We start from the raw sequence: 21,025 nt of genomic DNA, 5'->3' as shown, positions 1-21,025 counted from the left end.
CCATAAGACCAGCATTCTTGGCATTGTGCCACCGCACTGACCTTGCATTCATCTGCAAAAACATAACTCTATGCAAGAGAAATACATTTCTTAAAAACTTTCCTTCCCTTCCCCCTTTTGCTTATACTAAGTGTGAAAACACAAAAGGAGACAAAATTAATGAGGGAGAAGATTTTTAGGTTTAATCCCTCAAACTTCCAAAATTCCTTTTATTTCTAAAATCCTATAATTTTAATGTGAGTTGACGTAGTATCCTTTCTTCATACAGGCACTTAATTTATTCTTGTTGACTGACTGATTTTCCCTTTGATAGGAGAGTTGGGTAAGCCAGGGAGCTGATGTCTCAGGTAGAGGTGAAGAGAAGAAATGTGAGAGGAAAAACCCCACAAAAATTGATATAAGGGTAGAGAAGGGAGGTAGCAAGAGGGAGAAGTTTCTTAAAGCCAGATGTTATATTCTGCCTCGACAAACAAACAACAAACAGTCCAAGGCCAGCTTTGACCAGCTGTGGGTTTAAAAGCTGCCAGAGAATCCAAACTTAATATTAATTAACCCAGTGTTTAACCCAGCATTGGTGTTTGATAGCCCCGAGTTAAGAAAGAATGGGCAATGTGGCCCCCTGCTGGGGAAAATTTCTTAAAGAAATGGTACCTAAAAAACCAAAGAGTTGTGCTTATGTACATACATGCAGAGGATATTTGACAATTTAATTGAAGCAAAAACTACTAAAGAGTTTCTCTTTGTGTCTGTCCTTTTGAACACTGAAATGGTAAGTGCATGAAGTTCAGAATGCCTGAAAGATGACATTTTTGAGTGAAAATATTTTGCCTTCACAAAAATTAGGTCTTTGTAGGTAATGTTCTCTCCTTAGGCCATCTCTTAGCCCTTCCCAGCTTCAGATCCCCTTTCTGTAAAATGAAGGAGTTGGACTGGAGTGTCTTTAAGGTCCCTTCCAATTTTGATAATCTATGATACTTTGTCTTTTTCTAATTTAAATATTTTATTTTTTCCAATTACATGTAAAAACAATTTTTTAAAAAAACCCTTACCTTCCGTCTTAGAGTCAATACTGTGTATTGGCTCCAAGGCAGAAGAGGGGTAAGGGCTAGGCAATGGGGGTTAAGTGACTTGCCCAGGTTCACACAGCTGGGAAGTGTCTGAGGCCACATTTGAACCTAGGACCTCCCGTCTCTAGGCCTGGCTCTCAATCCACTGAGCCACCCAGCTGCCCCCAAAACAATTTTTAACAATTGTTTTTTTTTAATTTGAATTCAGATTCTCTCACTTCCTTCTTTTCTTTCCCGCTCATTGAGAAGGCAAATGGTTTTCTATAGGTTATACATGTATAGTCATACAAAACATGTTTAAAATTTTTTTTTAATTTAATTTATTCTAGTTGCTTGTAAAAACAATTTCTAACAGTTTTTTTTTTGAAATTTTGACTTCCAAATTCTTCTCTGCTTTTCCCATAAATAACATGTAGATTTTGTTTTTGCATTTTTTTTTTTACAGAGAAATGGGAGATTGATCCATCTGAGCTGACTTTTATAAAGGAGTTGGGAAAAGGTCAGTTTGGTGTGGTCCACTTAGGGAAATGGAGATCACATATCTCAGTTGCTATTAAGGCCATCAACCAAGGAGCCATGTCAGAAGATGACTTCTTTGAGGAGGCTAAAGTGATGACGTAAGTATGTAATACCTGAAGAAATATTGAAAGGTAAAATCAAAGAAAGAATGTAGGGTCTGTACTGACTGGGAAGACATGACTCATCTTTTAGAGATGACAGCATCATACTGACCTAAAAGGGTTAACTTGTCCTGAAAAGATGGATGGTTTGCTTGACTACTCCAAAAAGTCAGTGCAATAATCAGTGTAGGTATCCTCTCCATTGGTAGAGGATTTTTAGTTGTATTTTCATGAAGAGAATATCTTTGGCTTAGAATCAGGAGGACCTGGGTTCAGACACTTCTAGCTGTGAGACCCTGGGCAAGTCACTTAACTCCAATTGTCATAGCCCTAAATGCTCTTCTACCTTAGAACTGTTATTTAATATGAATTCTAAGTCAGAAGGCTACTGATTTTTTTTTAAGGGAGAATATTTTTGAGTTGCTATGGCTTACCTTTGCCCTCAGCCAGGCAGACAACAGGTGGTAGCCAGGATGATACCGGAAGCCTTTCTGGTTTATTAGGACATGAAAGAGCTTGAACTTCATTGACTTCAAGAACCTAGTGTGACTTCTGCCCTGGGAGGAGACATCACAAGGAAACTTTAAGAGGATGAATGTTTTATTCTCCTTAGATGTGACATTTAAGGTTCTCAGGGTTGTGAGAAAAGCAGCTCTTGGCTGTTGCTTTTCTAGGATTTCTGGGAGCTACTCTCCCCATCTATCTTCCTAGACTCAATTCTAATCAATACATAAATTAACCTTTAGCTTATATTTCATATTGAGAATTCAGCAAAGATAAGACAAGAAGGGTGGGAGCAGTTAGTGGTTGGGATTTAGAGGCAGGGAAGAGAAACTAAATCAGGTTTTAGGTCAATACTGAGAGAAGATTCTTTAGCAACATACATTTCTTCTAGAAATGGTCTTTTTGGCTGCCACAACATGCTGGTGACTCATATTCAGCTTGCTGTTCAATAGTGGTGTCTAACTGCTACCTAACTATGTTCCTCCCATATTATACTTGTGAAGTTGACTTTTTATACCCAAGTGCAAGATTTTGTATTCATCTCTCCCTAAGTTTATCTTATTAGATCTACTCAGTGCTGGAGTCTAGATCCTGTCAAGATGCTTTTTAGAATCTGACTGTGTTAACCAACAGGTTAACATTGTGTCATTCACAACTTTGATGAGAATACCATGAAAGAATTTATCCAAGTCCTTGTTAAAAATGTTAAACTGGACAAAGCCAAGCCCAGATCCTTGGTATACTCTATTGGAAATCCCCACATTGACAACAAGCCATTACCAACTATCCTCTGAGTCTCAACTTCCAACCAGTTTCTAATCCATCTGATTGTAATATTATCTAACCTGTAACTCTCCATCTTTTTTACAAGAATAGCAGGGTTCTTTTATCTCTAGGTAAACTATGTTTGCAAAATTCCCTTCCTTTACTACTTTTGGAATTGTATTAAAAAAAAAAAAGGAAGTCAAGTTAGTCTGGCAAGACTTGTTCTTGTGAAGCCAAGCTAGCTCTTTGTAATCATAGCATCCTTTCCTAAATGTTCCCCAACCATCTTTTTAATAAGCCTCCCAGGGCCCTTAGGCAATTCTCTAAGATCCTGAATTACAAGATCTGCATCATTTCCCTACACTAATGAAATCATAGTTCCTGAACAACAACTACAAAGAAATCCCCTTGATCTCCAATCCATTCTTCCAACTATGGTTGGAATATGACAGTTCATTTTTCATGGAAAGAACATTTTTTTTTAAGGGAACCTGGGTGGCTCAGTGGATTGAGAGCCAGACCTAGAGACAGGAGGTTCTACATTCAAATCTGGCCTCAGACACTTCCTAGCTGTGTGACCCTGGGCAAGTCACTTGACCCCCATTACCTACCCCTTTCGCTCTTCTGCCTTGGAACCAATACACAGTATTGATTCTAAGATAGAAGGTAAAGGTTAAAAAAATAATCATAATAAAATAATTTTAAAAATGTAATAGCATTTTTGTTTCATTCTTATTTACTGAGCTATTTACCTTGTTGGTCAGAATTAGCTCAAAGCAGTTGAAATATTATTTTTGATTTTTTTAAGTTTAATATTTGTGGATTTTTCTATGCAAATTCAGTGATATAAAAACTCTCAATTATTTATATGGAGCTCCCCTAAATTTTAGATTATTTGTGGCTATACCTAGACATTTTGGTCTTCAAGCAACCAGTAATGTACACTCATGTCAACTTTTAAAAAACAAATTCACTTGGGGAGAGGAGAGACATTGGCAGCAACTCTAGGATGCCTGAAGGCCACTGTGGGGGATGCTGTTGTGAGGTAGGGAATAAGAAATGTCTAGAGTAGGTAAGGAAGAGACATGTCATCTGGTAGCTTTCTATTTAGTTAATGAAATGCTAACCTCAATTGTTTCTACCTGCTAAAGCAGGGGTCACCAAACTATGGCCTGCGAGCCATATGTGGCCCCCTGAGGCCATTTATCTGGCCTCCACCACACTTCCAGAAGGGGCACCTCTTTCATTGGTGGTCAGTGAGAAAAATACAGGATCCATCCACATCCTGTGCTCCTGGAGTACTATATATGGTGGCACTGCAAGGCATGGTGTCGCTCACATACAACTTCAGGTGACATAATCCTTTGCATGGTGCCTTGTTCTGAGGGTAACTGAACAAGAACAAGGCGCCCTGCAAAGGATCATGTGGCTGCACAATGGCAGACGTCAGCATGGTGAGCAGCGATCTCGGGGAGGGGATTCCTCGATGTGTATACTGCTGCCTGGTATAGTGGTGGCAGTGATGGGCCTGTGCAAGGAGTGACAGGCTCATCACAGCCAGGGCTGCAGCCTCCGCTATCCCAGACAGCGGTATACAGATTTGTTCTTAGTTGTTTTTTTTAATAGTCCAGCCCTCCTGTAGTCTGAGGGACAGTGAACTGGCCCCCTGTCTAAAAAGTTTGGGGACCCCTGAGCTAAAGGAACACAAATGCTCTCACATCCTCTAAATTTCAATGCCCCTGGTTCAAGTCACAATCACCATATGCTAGTTATAGCTCAGATCATGAAACATATTAAACTCAGGCAGGCTTTCCAATCATCCCTCAACCCCTTCTTGATCTGATATTCAACCAGTCATTATTTTCCTGGTTATAATTGAAATTATTCTTTAAACAATTACCTGCTGATTTTGAATGTCCAGGCCATTATCTCCCAAGTAAATGAGGAGTACTAATTAGTGGAGATAACTATATTTCATCTCACATTCTGAGATAGACCAGTTCTATAGCTTTAGTCATACTGTTTAAGCCTAACTTCTCAAGTTACTAAGAAGAATAAGAAGAATACTTTTACATCTTTATAGTAGAGTTTTGTTGATTTAGTATCTCGAAGATGAAAATGTCAAATACAAAGTACTTTAAAAGATCTGCTCCCTCACCCTCTCCCTCAAAAAAACTCACCCCATTTCTGTTTAATTGAATTGTAGTTGAATGATATTAGTATTAATTATAATATAGAATATTAATTATTAAAATTAAAAATTAAAAACACTAATATTAATTATTTTAATTTAAATTTAATTTTTAAAATATTAATAATAACTAATAATTATATATAATAAAATAATTTACTTTTAAAATATTAATAAATTAATAAAATATTGAATTTTTTTTGAACAGGAAATTATCACACCCCAGATTGGTACAACTTTATGGAGTATGTATCCAACAGAAGCCACTCTACATAGTAACAGAGTTTATGGAAAATGGCTCTCTGCTTCATTTCCTTAGACAGAAACAAGGAAGAATTGGGAAAGAAATGCTCCTGAGCATTTGCCAAGATGTATGTGAAGGGATGGAGTACCTGGAGAGGAGCAGCTTCATTCACAGAGATTTAGTAAGTATGAATTGTTAACTCTTTAGTCAAGATGGTGTACTTTGTTTTGCTACATTTGTATTTTATTCAAAACCTTATCAGACATGGATGTAATCTTGGGTCCTGGAAGGCTATTTCAGTGTGGGGCAAGTTCTGGAAGGTCCTACAGACCTGGAAAGGCTTCCAGTATGTGTTTGCATCTGCTCTAGATTTAATTATGATATGGTATCCCAACCCACTCTTTCCCATCTGAATGTAAGATATTTGAGGACTGAGACTGTATCCCTTTTGCATTTGTATCCCTGGTGCCTAGCACTCGACTTACATACTGATAAATGCTTATTGACTAAATGATTATTAAAGAATCATTTATTAAGTGCCTATTATGTGCTGGGCAGAATGTGAGGAGGGGAAAATAAAGCTCTAAAAGCAAATGGCTTACATTCTACTGTCAACATGGAAATCTGGAGATCCCCAGTTTATTTAGTTTGAGGGTAGAAACCCCAGGTTTTGACCTTGTCACAGGAGAGTTTTCCCCCCAAGGTCCCACTGCACCAGACAATAGACATCCACTTCAGGTGGGGAGGAAAATCCTATCCGAAGTCAAGTAAGCTCTTTTGTCTCCAGAAGCCTTTCCCAGTATATCACACCCTCCTTTTGAGGATCAAACTCTGCACTTTACCCTTGCAAGAGGGCTACCTACTGTGCCAAAGGGGAAGTGGATGTCTATTGTCTCGGGAAGTGGGACCTTCCCTCAGGGGGAAACTCTCCTGTGACAAGGTCAAAACCTGGGGTTTCTACCCTCAAACTAAATAAACTGGGGATTTCTATATTTCCATGTGGACACTACTAAGCTGTGTTACTTTTAGCTGGAGATTAGAAGTCCTTTGATTAGATTTAGCTAAATTCTGAGCTCCAGAAATTGCCTTTTCCTTGCATGGAAAGGACCATAGGTTCTTAAAGTCTTATATCACAGAATAACATACTCCTGCCAGCAACTCTTAGCCAGGCTTTGAAGAGAAACCTGGTGATAGATTACTGACTGTATGAAAACCAGCCGAGCTAAATGTGGAGAGGTTCCTCAACAGAAAAGTGGTAAAGACTAGGTGGTAATTTTTTAAAAGCATGATGACCCATGATGAGTTGCCTACTAAGTTATAATGAAGGTATAACCTGAATGAGTGACCTACGCTGTGCAATGAGGGGTGACTGGAGTACTGAAGTATAACGATGAGGAGCTGACGGGAATTTTAGAATTAATGTCCTGGACACGGAATTAGGAAGACAGGTTCAAATATTTCCTCTGAGGTTTAACCGCTAAGTACTTTGAGCAACACCCTTGGTAGGACTTCTCTACTAAGTCAAAGGCCAGCTGATCTACACAGATATTCTGTTTGTGTGTACTTTATGTTCATAAAATTTAATAGCAAATTCCTTGAACTCCATGACTCAGGCAACTCCCTAGAATTTAACTATTAGGTCAAAGACCAGTTCTACACAGAACATTTATTTATTGGTGTATACTTTTATATCTATCATGTTACTCAGGAAATAATGTTAAGATGTATAGTTAAGTGTATGATGATATATATAGTTGAGTTAAATTTGTAGCATAGTGGATAGAGCCAGGCCTGTAGACAGGAGGTCCTGGGTTCAAATTCAGACACTTCCTAGCTGTGTGACCGTGGGCAAGTCACTCAACCCCAGTTGACTAGTCCACATTGCTCTGTATAGACAGACTCTAAGACAGAAGATTAGTGTTTTAAAAAATATGACATTTGAGGAAAAGTGAAGTAAAAATGACAAGCCTTTAACTTTTTTGGAGAAGAACAGTTTTAGCGGTATGTGTATATGTGTATTTACTTCATTAATAAGCAATAGTAGCTAAAATGTATATGATGCTTTAAGGTTGACAAAGTGCTTGTATATGTCATTTCATTTGATCCTCACAATAACCCTATGAGGTAAATGTTACTATTATACCTATTTTATAGATAAGGAAACTGAGACTGAGATTAGTTGAAGTAATTCACCCAGAATCACATGGCTTATGAGAGCCTAAAACAGGATTTAAACTCAATCCTTACTGACTCAGAATCCAACTTTCTATGCTACATTAAAGAATGAAATGCAGCTTGTCATATAGATTCACATCATGGACTTAGGGAAAGGAAAATGGGTTCAGATCTTGCGTCTGATAATTAAATAGTTGAACAATCATGGACCAGTAACTTCTCTGAGCCTCAGACAACTCTCAGAAAGCAAGAAAACTTATTGAGGAGGGACCTCACTTAAAAATCTATTGTGCAGAGGCAGCTGGGGGGCTCAGTGGATTGAGAGCCATGCCCAGAGATGGGAGGTCCTAGGTTCAAATCTGGCCTCAGACACTCCCTAGCTGTGTGACCCTGGGCAAGTCACTTGACCCCATTGCCTAACCCCTACCACTCTTCTGCCTTGGAACCAATACACAGTATTCATTCTAAGGTGGAAGGTAAGAGTTTGTTTTTTTTTAAAGAAGACAAAGATATCTGAAAACTGTAAGTCAGAGTTCTTTTTTCTTGATTCCAAGACAGAAGGTAAGGGTTTAAAAAATAAAATAAAAATCTATTGTGCAAAGGCAATTAATAGGGTTGTTATCATGCACAAGGGCCTCTAGAATCTTGAAATAGATTATTGGGGCAGAGACTGAAAGATGGAGGAGGATATACAAATAAACTGGGAGGGGGAAGACACAGTAGAAAAAAATCTTTCCAAAAGGGAATTTTCTTTCTCATCTGCATCTTTCTCATTTTTCCACAGGCTGCCAGAAATTGTTTGGTCAGCTCTACGGGCATAGTAAAAATTTCAGACTTTGGAATGACAAGGTAACAGAACATATAACAACCTATTGCCATAATTTTCTTTCTTTCTTTTTTAATTGTTGCTTTAAAATTTTTCTGTTTTTGTCCATTTCTTCAATATTAATTTACCGAGTTATCAAATGCTGTGCAGTGGACAAAGCACAAAGATAATAAAGTCTTTTTCCTATTCACATGGACTAGTTGTGACGCAAAAATAGACTATTAAGACTGTTTAATAGGTACAAAGTACTACAGGTTAGAGAAAAGAGGGACTGAAGAATTCAGGAAGGCTTCCTATGGGATACAGCATTTGAACCTGGTTCTGAAGGATCTGACTGTCAAAAGAGAGGTAGGAGTTGGGGAAGAGAATTTTCTTAACCTTACTAGAGAGTTAGCTTTTGAGCAAACTGTTTTGGTGTCTATCATTTCCTGTTGACCCAGTTCAGAGGAGTTATAAATAGCTGTGCACATATGGTGGTAGGTTGGCATTTCATCATCTAAGTAAATTTCTGACCATAATTCTGGTCATTCTTTCACCTTTACAATGGGGCATTGAATTTTTCTTTCACAGAGAGAGAAAGAGAGAGAGAGAGAGAGAGAGAGAGAGAGAGAGAGAGAGAGAGAGAGAGAGAGAGAGAGAGAGAGAGAAAGAGAGAGAGAGAGAGAGAGAGAGAGAGAGAGAGAGAGAGAGAGAGAGAGAGAGAGAGGCAGGCAGAGAAACAGAAAAATAGACACACACAGGGAAAGAAATAGACATAGAGAAAGAGACAGATGAAAATTATTGTAAGGTTGTAGGCCAGAGGTGTTTGTGTCATGGGTGTTCTTTTAAAATAGGTCAGTGGGTGCTTGCTTTGACAGCACAATATTCTAAAGTTGAAATGGGGCAGTGAGAGTATAACTGTTTAATCTTCTCTGTCTTCACTGTATTATTATTTGAAACTTTAGAGATGGTCCCTCTTTTCTAGGAACTCAATTATTTCCTGGAAACTGGTCCAAAGTTTTATCAAAGGAAGTGATCATTATCCTTTTTCATTTTCCATTCAAGATCATTATAATGAATTAGGGATTTTTGCATAAAAAAGTAGAAATGTTAAGTGTTAACAGTTGAATAAGGAAAGAAGGCATTAAAACAAACTTTAAATTCATTCTTTTTAATGTGCTAAAATGTATTCATAACATTTGATGAATGGCGATGCTTTTTGTCTTTTATCTTTTCCAAGAATTGGTTGCTGGAATATTTCATGCTTCTTTTATTTTCTTTTAAGAAAATTTTATTGATGCCTTTTGTTTTTAATAGCATAATCATTTCCCTCTGCCATTGAGCCCTCCCTTCTAAGAAAGAAAAACAGTTAAACAAAGTCAACATAGCAATATCCTCTGACTTCATTCATAGCTCTCCACCTCTTCAGTGAGGATGAATATGTTCTCTGGGGCTGGCATGTACCTTTTGATCGGAGTCACAAAGATAATCAACATGTCCATGATGATGATTTTTGGTTTAAAAGTTCATATTTGGTCTGAGGAATTGTTATAGTTTGTTTGTTTTTTTAACCCTTACCTTCCGTCTTGTAGTCAATACTGTGTATTGGTTCCAAGGCAGAAGAGTGGTAAGGGCTAGGCAATGGGGGAAGTGACTTGCCCAGGGTCACACAGCTGGGAAGTGTCTGAGGCCAGATTTGAACCTAGGACCTCCCATCGCTAGACCTGGCTCTCAATCCACTGAGATACCCAGCTGCCCCGAATTGTTATAGTTTATGAGAATCCAACAACATAAAACATTTTGCTAGATTTAACTGGAAAAGGTTGAAGCAAAGCCTTGTCTATAAGAAGAGATGGTCACAAAACCTCTTTGCATTAAAGGGTTATGCCTTGCCTTTTTTTAAAAGAGGATTCCACTAGGTGGCCAACCCAAAGATTCCCTGAGGATTTAAATGAAAGTAGGAAAACTGTCATAATTAATGTACTATATGTGTATATTTGTGTTCACTTGGTTGTAGGTTTGTTTTGGATGACGAATATATCAGCTCTTCAGGTGCCAAGTTCCCAGTTAAATGGTCAGCCCCTGAAGTCTTTCATTTCAACAAATATAGTAGCAAATCTGATGTCTGGTCATTTGGTAAGTTCACTTGATAAGAGTTGATTTGACATTGGTTGTCTGAATTGACTAGGGCAGCATTGGCGAAGTATTGGTGCATATGCCAGCATCATCTGGGGACTTGCTGCTCTGTTCCCCCTCTTCCCAGCACCTGAGGATATTTTTTGCATGCTCCAGCCCTCTGCTCTCTCTGATAATAGGATGGGGCAGCTCACTGTTAGCTTTAATTTGTCCTCTGGGCACTCAAACTCAGCTTGAATTTGTCTTCTGGGCACCTGAACTCCTAATGGTGGACTAGGGCCATTGGTTCACTTTGTTTTTTAGTGCAAAATAAGATTCTCATGGAATCTTCTCAGATCTATGGTCTTATTTTGTGTGTACTGAAACATCCAACAAAATCAGTGCTTATGAGATTGCTCATTTTCCTTTCCAAATAAGATGTTAATTAAAATTTTAAATTAAAACAAAGAATCTGCCAATTAAGAAACCCCAGTCTTTCTCTTTCCCCTTGCCAGCTTTCCCCCACCATAATCTTAAAAAAGATAATTGAGCCCAAGGTATCTGTAGCTGTTGTATAATGAACTTTTCCATCAGTTAACGAATTTGGATAGAGGCAGCATTTAAATGTATAAAATGTTCTTATTGTTCATCTAGAAACATGAATTTATTGTCCTTTCTTCCTAGAATGGGTCGATCATATTTAATTCATTGTCTTGAGATTTCATAGGATTTATGTAGTTTAAGTAAAGCTGTTGTTTAGATATTACAGCATAAAAATTGGCATACATGTATATGCTGGCCTTTACATAGGAAGGTGATAGTACACATCTTCAGGAGAGCATGTACTTTGTTTTTTCAATATCAATCATTTCATCAATTCAATCATTCACACTCTCCTACCCAGTCTCTCTTATGACCCAAGACCTTTATTTGTACAGTAGCTGGCCATTGTTATGGATAGAGTTTATTACCAGGGAACTGAGAAAAGACAGAAAAGTTCAAGCATTCAACAATACCAAACTGGCAATCTCAGCCTCTTTAGTTCTTCACTATTTGTATAATATATGGTGGTAAAAGCAGATGGCTTTTTAGAATAATAGAATCTTAGAATGTCAAAACTGGAAAGCACTTTGCAGATGGTCTAGTCCAAACCCTTCATTTTTTATGCAAGGCAGTAAGTCCATGGCCAACAATTTAGCTGAGAAGTTTGTAACCCTGTGTGTACAGGACAACCAACTTAGTCGTTACTAAAGAATTCCTGTCGGTAGTGCCTTTAAATAATCTCTATATTAATTATTATTTATTGAATACCTAATTGTGTAAGACACTATCTTAGATGCTAAATAATTCTCTAAATTAAATTTCACTTTTTTAAATAATAAAAATCCATTTTTCTCTCTCCTATTCCTCTTCTACCACTGAAGAGAAAAAAAGAAAAAGAAAAATATTCAGAGTCTAACAAGACAATTTCTCACATTGGCTATAGTAAAAAAATATATGTCTCATTTTGTACCCTGACTCCATCACCTTGGTTTGGGAGGTGGGTAGCATGCTTTATCATTCCTTCCATCCTTCCTTTCCCAAAGTACACACACACACACACACACACACACACACACACACACACATATACTCCCACATACACACACACAGACTAAGTGTGAGAGAGAACATGTGTTTTTGCTTTAAAATTTTCCTAGTGCTTTATATACATTATCTCTTTTCTTACAAAACCTTCTTTAAAGTATATACTACAGGTAGTATTGTTGCTATTTTACAGATTAAGAAACTGAGGCTCAGAGAAGTTTTTAATTTTGCAAAGTTGCACAATCATTAAATGTTAGAATCAAGATCTGACCTCAGGTCCTTTTGATTCAAGTCTAGTTTCTTTCTATTGCTCGGTGAAAGTTAGAGAGTTTAAATGATTTGTCCAGGGTTAGCTATTGAGTAAATGACAGGTATAATTTCAATTCTTGGGTCTTTCAACTCAAGTCATTATTCTTTCATTTCAGCTATGACTGCCAACTGCTGTGTAAAAATGACTCAGCTGTGTGTTTAGCCCTAAACCCAGTCAGGCAGACTGGAGCCTATATTGTCCAGTTGGTGGGGGCTGGGCCAAGTGACTTATTGTGTGGATGCAGCCTGTACAACTCTGCCATTCCTTCAGGGTCTCAAATAATAGAATGGCAAACTGTGTGTGGACATATAAGGTGCTTAGGAATGAGAATACTTCTAGCATATTATATTCAGCAAGCATGGGAAGCCATTTTAGACGTGCTGAAAAGGAAAAGGAGTGTTTTATTCAATTAGATGATTTTTCCATTTACAATACTTTTCAGAGGCCAAGAGATACTGTCTATTTCCTAGTCAAAGTTTCTTTAGTTCTTAGATCATAATTATTATTTAAGAGCTAGAAAATAACATGGAGTGGAGAAAGGGTCATGATTCCTTATATGGTAAGTTGTTAAAAATTGGGGAGTATTATATATTTTTATACACTTTTTTGGTGATTTAAAAAATAAATTATTATTGATCATTTGTTTTTACTGTACATGAATTTCCCCCTTTATTCCTCCCCTACCGCCATCTCAGTAAGCCAATGGTTCTTTTTTTAAATCATTCCCCTCTGCCTCCAACTTGCTTTTGTGTATTTTATTTTTTAGGAATTTTGATGTGGGAAGTTTTTTCTGAGGGCAAGATGCCTTTTGCAAAGGAGTCCAATTTACAAGTTATGGAAGCTATTTCCAAAGGCTTCAGGCTTTATCGTCCGCAACTGGCTTCGATGACTGTGTATGAAGTCATGTATAGCTGTTGGCATGAGGTTTGTCTTCCTTATTTTCCATCTGTAGGTTCTATCTTCTGGCACTGACTGGCCCTGCTTCATATATGTCTATTTCATATTCCTGACTCATTGGAACTGCCCTATCCATGTTGGTATGATACATTACTTTATCCTTTATTTACTATTTCTCATTGACCTTTCTTCTGCAAAGGGAAGTGCATTTTTTCCCTCTTAAAAATCCATTTTGTTGATTAAATGTTCTAGCTGATAGAACCAGCTTACTTCACTGTACAGGATACTGACTTTGGAGTTAGAGGAGCTGAGTTCAACTCTGCCATTTATTTACTAAGCTGTGTTACCTTGGACAAGGAAATCACTTAACCTTTCTGTGTCTCAGCTTCCATGACAGTAAAATGATTGGGGTTGAGTTGAATGACCTCAAATGCCTTTTTCTACTCTGAAGCCATTGGCCTGTGGTTCACTAATGTCACAGTGATGTGCCCAAGATTAGAGTCAAGTGGCAGAAACAAAGTAGAACTCATTTGGTCAAGAAGGTCTTGAAGGGAGAGCAAGTGCTTTCATTTACATGAGTTTCCATCTGTGCTGTTTTTCATAAGTGAAAAATTAATCTTGTGACACTCTTTACTAGCTACAGTATGACAGGGAGAAGAGAAATGAGGACAGAACATATTCTGGGAGCAAATTTCCTTTTTCAGAGTAATTTCTTTTATTGAAAAGCACTGCTCTCAATTTCTTCCCTTTCTGGACACTGACCTAGCACCCTGACCCACCCCACCCTTTCTCAGCAGACTCCTTTACACTTTTGGCAGCTCCTTTTTCTTCCTAAGTAACATGTTTTTAAAAAAGAAAACCAGAGCAGAATTTCTTCCTAGCAAGAGAGGGATGGAGATAGGAGGAGGGAGATAAGGATAGAGGGAGAAAGGGAGAGAGAAAGAAACCAGACAGAAGGAGGGAGGAAAAGAGGGAGGAGAAAGGAGAAAGAAAAGGAAATCCTTCCAACCCAAATGGCAGCTATGGGAAAATAGACAGATATATGGCTGATTATTTCTAATTTGGATGGCACCTATCAACATTACAAAAGTATTATTTCTTTTGTGGCAGAATCAAATGAAATAATATATGGTTAGTTAGCAGTTCATCTGGAAAAGATTTGGGGTTTTTAATGGGCAGCAATCTCCAGAAGAATCAACAATGTGCAAGAAAATATGTATGATTTTGTGCTACATGAAAAGTCATAAGTGTGTTCAGGACAAAAAAGATGATAGTTCCAAATGTCTTCTGCCCTGATTAGTAAAGTACTATATTGAATTTGAGGGACCCCATTTTAAGAGAGCATCTCCTATAACATAACACCTTTTCAAGATAAAAACATGTGAAAAATGCCAGCTATCAGATGAATAGTTTTAAAAAGTTTAAATACATGTGTGTGCAATGTGTAATACCTGTGAACCTCTGCTTTGATAGAAGGCATAGATTAGAGTTATTTTCCTGAATCTTTTCATTTGACTAATGCTTGATCTTTATAATTTTATATTCACTTTTGATTTTTATATGTGTGGTTTTTCTTTCCATTTACACTGTTAGTTATTGTTTTCTTGGTTCTGTTTACTTATCTCTTTCTGTGCTTCTCTGCATTCATTTCATATATCATTTTTTATGGAGTAGTAATATGCCATAACATGCAGGTACAACAATTTATTTAGCCAATGAGAACCTATTGTCTCCAGTTCCTTCATATCACAAAAAGTAGTGCTATAAATATTTTGCTGTATATGAGGACTTTCTTCTTGAAGTAATGGAGTTTTCTGGTTCAAAGGATATAGACATTATAGACACTTAACTTGCATAATTCCAAATTAGTTTCCATTTCACAGATCCACCAGTATATTTATTAGTGTGCTTATTATTCCACAATTGCTCCAGCATTAATTATTGCCATTTGGGGGTAATCTTGGCCAATTTGCGGGGTGCAAGGTGAAATGTCAGAGTTGTTTTGATTTTCATTTCTCTTATTAGTGATTTGGAACCATTCTTTCATGTGGTTGTGAATACATTATAATTTTTTTTTGAGAACTGTTCATATCCTTTAACCACTTATCTATTACAGGTGCCTCTATTGATTATTTATATACATTGGATACCGAACCCTTATCAGAGAATTTGATACAAATCCCCCCCCCCCCCCCATTTGACCATTTCTTACTCTAGGTGCATTAATACTTGTGCCTGCCTGCCTGCCTTTAAACTATCCCATGACTATGATCCAAGTCCTATTCTGTGTCTCAACCACACACTTTTGGGCCTAATATACCAAATCTTTCATATTTAGACAGAATACACACCAGCATATGAAAGGGTGCCTGAAAAAAATCAAATGGTAATAATAATAATATAGTTAGCATTTATATAGTGCTTTAAGGTTTGCAAAATTCTGCATGTTATTTTATTAGATCTTCTTACCAACCCAGTGAAGTTGGTGGTATTAACCCCGCTTTAGTTATCAGAAGAATCTCATTCTCGCTCTCTCCCTCTCTCCCTCTCTCCCTCTCTCTCTCTCTCTCTCTCTCTCTCTCTCTCTCTCTCTCTCTCTCTCTCTCTCTCTCTCTCCCTCCCTCCCTCCCTCTCCTCTCTCTCTCTCTCTCTCTCTCTCTCTCTCTCTCTCTCTCTCTCTCTCTCTCTCTGTCTCTGTCTGTCTGTCTCTCTCTTTTCTCTCTCTCTCTCTCTCTCTGTAACACATGTACACACACATACACACACACTCTTCTCTTTGTGCTGAATGTACTCTTTGTGACTAATTTCTATACTAAATGCTTTGCTAAAGTGACTTAGTCTGATGGTCAAGTCTGATGTTCTCTTCCTTGTACGAGTTTGTTGAGATTATGGCTGCCTGCCAGGCAGGTTTATGGCTGGGGTCAAGAATGAGTCTTCTCATGAGACTGTCCTCTTATCTGTCCTCTTACAGAAACCCAAAGGCCGCCCTACTTTTGCTGAATTGACTCAGGCCCTCTCAGACATAGCAGAGACTGGGTGACCTGAGATGGAACATCAAAGCCCCTGACCTCAGTGCCCTGCTTGCTGAACTGTCAAGAAAGGGAGTTCCATTTTTGGTCATTGACAATGACCTTCTTTAGAAAGTTGCTGATGATGAATGATTTTTGTACACTGTGAAGATGTATGAAGCTTTTCATTTATTTTATATCTCTGATCAACCGTTTCTTCTCTATGAAACTGTCATAAACATGTGAGAATGAACAAGTGGCACCAAGTTTCTTTGTAGGAAGCAGAGGAAGCTCTGGGGTTTGAACTAAAATCCCAATTTTTCTCTGAGTTTTACATTATGAAAATATTATGGCTTTTTTGTCATAATCACAGAGAATAGAATGAGTTAGAAAAGGACCCTGACTTGTTGGACGTGTGGATTTATAGATTCCCAAATGTTTCAATCGGCCAAGACTTTGGGTCTTTCAAAGGATTTATTGGAAAGAAGTTGGAAGCCACAAAAAGAGGAAGATGATGTAGAAAGAATCTATCTTGCCAAGCTATAGTGAAGCATGTCAGAGTTCATGTGTTAGAGGGTTATGTCCTGACATGGGGCACCTTAACCTCTCTTCTCTTTCCACTGCCTTTCATACACATAAACTCTTACAGATTTGAAGCTGGTCAAACTGGAAAGATTGTTGAGAGTTAAGTGGACAGGTTGGTATTTGTCACCCCAAACTCCTGCATACCATTTTTCTCTCCATCCTTAACTGGGGTGGAAGGGCAGCTTCCTCTGCCCCACTCTCCTTCAACTGCCAACCCCTCCCTATTAGCTGCAGCACCCATGCAGTTAATAATCCAAATGAATTATTCTCCAAATGTTCAATTGTTTTCAGTTTATTCCCTTGATATAAATAAGGGAAAAAAGATGACAGGGGGCAGCTGGGTGGCTCAGTGGATTGAGTCAGGTCTAGAGAACGGAGGTCCTAGGTTCAAATCTGGCCTCAGACACTTCCCAGCTGTGTGACCCTGGGCAAGTCACTTAACCCCCATTGCCTAGCCCTTACCACTCTTCTGACAACTGTCAATTCTGACTTGTGTGGTTAATGACAGAGTTGAAGACAGGGAGAAGAGAGATTTTGTTCTTTTTAAAAAACAAAATGGAGACTATTATTTTTCAGTGTGAGCTGGGGAAGGGGGTATTTTCCCACCAGGAGAGAGAAAAAGTAAAATATATTATCATGTCTAGGCTAAAACTTCCTTTACCAATGGAGATTGGCATCTGCTCTGAACCTTATGGTCTTCAAAAATTGCCAGGGGGCTTGGAGCCAGTAAATAAATTTACCCAGGAATCACACAACCATTGTGTGCCAGAGGTGGGACATCATGATGTTGAGTCTCTCTTTATGCACTATGCCACCTAACCCTTTTCATTCATATATTCTTTCCCAAGCTTTGACATCATTTGTTCTAGTTGTTTTTTTCTTTCTTTCTAGGATATCATTCTTCCTCCTAGGAATTCAGCCATAGAAATCCTGCTGGCTCCTTGTACTGCCTCTGCCTTATGATGGGAATAGAGGATTGAATGATTTATTTATACTTAGAGATCAGACCACAAAAGAACACTTAGGACCCATAAAGTCAGAGACATAACCCTGGTAAATAGAACCACAAACCTAATTTTGTCCAGAGAAATTTCTTCTCTTCCAAGAGTTAGCTAACCTTAAAGTTTTGGGGATCAAAGAGAAGAAAAAAGAGAAAATTCAAACATCCTTTCATTTAAAACTCTTAGTAATCCAGTGTGATGATCATTAAAAATCAATGGTAAAAGAACAGAGACATTCAATGACTTCCTCCTGGTTCTGCAAGACAGGGTGACTGCTTTATCTAGGACTGTGAGAATTAGTTTTCCCAAGAGTTTGAGTAAGTTCTTGAGGAATGTTCTCTGGAAATTTAAAGACTGTGATTAACATAATGTAACAGAGATCATCAGCTAGGATGGGTTTTACGTCTATTCCAGGAAGAACTTTTTTCAGAGATGTCAGTTAATCAGCTCTGACTGGTGTCATCTCTGCTCTGAGTCAGAAATGAGGGAGTACATTCCAAGCATGGGGAATTCTCTTACATTAATGCATGGAGATAGAAGACAGAAGTGGCATTTGGGAAATAGTATATCCCATTGGGTCATCATCTTATCACACACAGAACCACAGAATCAAGTTAGTTCTATACTTTTACAGTACCATGCACTGGACCTTTTGGCTTAACTGGGTAGAATTTTCTTCAATAGAGATGGCGTGGTAGAGATATGACAGAGAGATTTTGCAGGACTTATGGACAAAGATGCAGGACTGGAGATCTAGCTCTAAAATGCATCTAGCTCTAGATGTCTGTCAAGCCAGGATTCCATCAGAATGTCCCCGGGTTGGTGGCAGTGGGAGTTGAGTTGGAGGGTTTGGCTGGCCACATACTGAGAAGAGAAACTGAGTTTTTTCTGGTGTCTGTGTCAGGGACTTAAGTCACTTTTTCCCTGGAGGTTTTGCCTGGATACTCTGAGAGGAGAAATTTGGCTTTTGAACTTTGGCTTTCTAGCTCTGAACAGTTGGAGTTGACCAGGGGGCTTTTTGGTCCCTGGGTCTCTGACTGGGGGACACACATTTGCTCTCTGGAGTTTGAAGTTGGCTGAGAGACTTTTGTGGAGCTGATTTGGTTACTTGAAGTTCTCTGACTTTGGATAGTTGAAATTGACAAGGAGAAATCTAACTGAAGAAGATCTTAAAAAGCCATTGTCCTCCATCTCCCTGTCTCAGAGTCACAGTTTGTGACTGGACTATTTTCTCAATTTTGCCTCAGACTAGGGACTTCCTCATCCCCCTTACCTCAGTTTCCCATCCTGTTATCCCAATAAACCCCTTACCTGAGAAAGAAACTTGGAATATTTTATAATTCACTCAGGAGGGAGGGAAAATTGGGAGGAGTAGGGTGGTAGGAGGAAGAGGGTTGGAGGAGTGAGGGAAGGAGGTTAGGAAATAGATCACTGATCGTTAGGGATCAATAGGCAGATTCCTCAGTGTCCCCTGTGTACTAGCATCCCCATGTGTGTGTGACATCACCCAGCAGCATTTCTCTGTCTTCCATTACCAATAAGCAGTTTCAGTTTCCCTCAACAGTTTAGATTCCTACAGCAGCCTCTCTAGTCAAAGCCATTGTGAAGGAACAGGGTTCCCCTCAGTTTGTCCTAACTCAACAAGTAAGTTTTCTCTCAGCTTACATCTTTATTTCAATGGTACTGCAATTACTGCTCCCAAATCCTTTAATTAATTGCTTATTTTCTATTTCAGGTACCACCATTTGGGCCGGGCTCTCTTGCTTAGACTATTGAAATAGATTTTTAAAATAATTCCCCCCACATAGATTATCTTCTCTCTCCCAATTCATCATACACATCAGGATATTTTTCCTAACTCACAGACCTTATTATATTACTTTCCCATTAAAAAACTTTCAGTGAGTCCCCATTTCCTGTTGCATAAAATCCAAATTAACTTTATTTTACATTACTCCTTGAGCCAAACAAATTAAGTTACTTGCTGTTCTCCAAAAGTATCTCTATGACCTTTCTTGTTTATGCAACCCCAAATGATTCAGAATCTATGTTCACCTCATGGCCTCTCTATAATAGCATCATACATTCTTTCATCTATTTCTCTAGTCTCTAAGAACAAGTTCACTTTTCTTCTAATGAAGACTGGAGACTTTCTGTGACTTTTCCATTATCCCCTCCCTCATTCAACAAATTATAGATTTTCATCTAGCCTAAAGTTTCTTAACATGGAATCTTTAGACTCCCCAATTGGTCAATGGAGAGCTTTCAGGAACATCTATGAACTTATATGGGAAAGAGATATATCCTTATTTTCACCAACCTCTAACTAAAATTGATCATTCCTTTCAATTATGAATTTTTTAGATGGACTGTAATTTGTTTTTTCATTCCCCAGATAATTTCTATGTTGTTTCCAGTTCTTTGCTACTACTAAAAGTGATGCTGTGAATATTTTGGAGAATTTGAGAATTTTCTTTCTATTTTGAACTATTTGGGGCAAGTACCTAGCAGTTTCTGGGTCAAAAGAGCAGATATTTTAGTCACTTTTTTTTAAACCTTTAGAATCAATACTGTGTATTGGTTCTAAGGCAGAAGAGTGGTAAGGGCTAGGTAATGGGGGTTAAGTGACTTGTCCAGGGTCACACAGCTAGTGTCTGAGGTCAAATTTGAGCCCAGGATCTCTTATCTCTAGGTCTGGCTCTCAAACCACTGAGCCACTCAGCTGTCCCCTATTTTAGTCACTTTTTAAAGCATAATGACTTTAGTAAAGAAAAATAAGTCCTCTTCATTGTTGAAGCCTAGGTGACTAAATTCAAATTCTTACCTTTTTCCTCCTTCTGCTATAAAAGTTTAGGCTGGATTATCTTCAAGGTCCTTTTTAGCTCTACCATTTGATAATTTTAAGAGTTCAACATTATTTCTTTTAGTTTTTTCTCACCTTCCTCTTGCTGCTGCTTAGATGGACGAGTTTCCTAATCTGTGTAAGAAGACTAGATCAGGAGTCCTGAATATTTTCTGTGTTGTGGATCTCTTTGGAAGTCTGGTGAAGTCTATGGACATCTTCTCAAAATAATACTTTTCTTTCTTTTGAAAAATATTTATTGTCACATTTTGAGTCACATATTGAGAGTGGTCTCCCTCTTCTTTTCTC

At 38.1% G+C, this 21,025-nt stretch overlaps 1 protein-coding gene across 1 annotated transcript in view; it reads left to right on the top strand.

The window, feature by feature from the left end:
* Positions 1 to 20,957, top strand: part of TXK (TXK tyrosine kinase) — an 81,551-nt gene extending 60,594 nt beyond the window's left edge. Inside the window, exons 10-15 of the mRNA XM_001372143.5 lie at positions 1,513 to 1,684; positions 5,356 to 5,572; positions 8,351 to 8,415; positions 10,389 to 10,507; positions 13,150 to 13,307; positions 16,252 to 20,957. Coding sequence (XP_001372180.3) covers positions 1,513 to 1,684; positions 5,356 to 5,572; positions 8,351 to 8,415; positions 10,389 to 10,507; positions 13,150 to 13,307; positions 16,252 to 16,320 — 800 coding nt within the window. The 3' untranslated portion in view covers positions 16,321 to 20,957. The remainder of the gene's footprint in view (positions 1 to 1,512; positions 1,685 to 5,355; positions 5,573 to 8,350; positions 8,416 to 10,388; positions 10,508 to 13,149; positions 13,308 to 16,251) is intronic.
* Positions 20,958 to 21,025: the final 68 nt, after the last annotated feature.

The sequence above is a fragment of the Monodelphis domestica genome, chromosome 6 (genome assembly GCF_027887165.1).
Source record: "Monodelphis domestica isolate mMonDom1 chromosome 6, mMonDom1.pri, whole genome shotgun sequence".
NCBI lineage: Eukaryota > Metazoa > Chordata > Mammalia > Didelphimorphia > Didelphidae > Monodelphis > Monodelphis domestica.
This window is presented reverse-complemented; position numbering and strand designations above follow the sequence as displayed.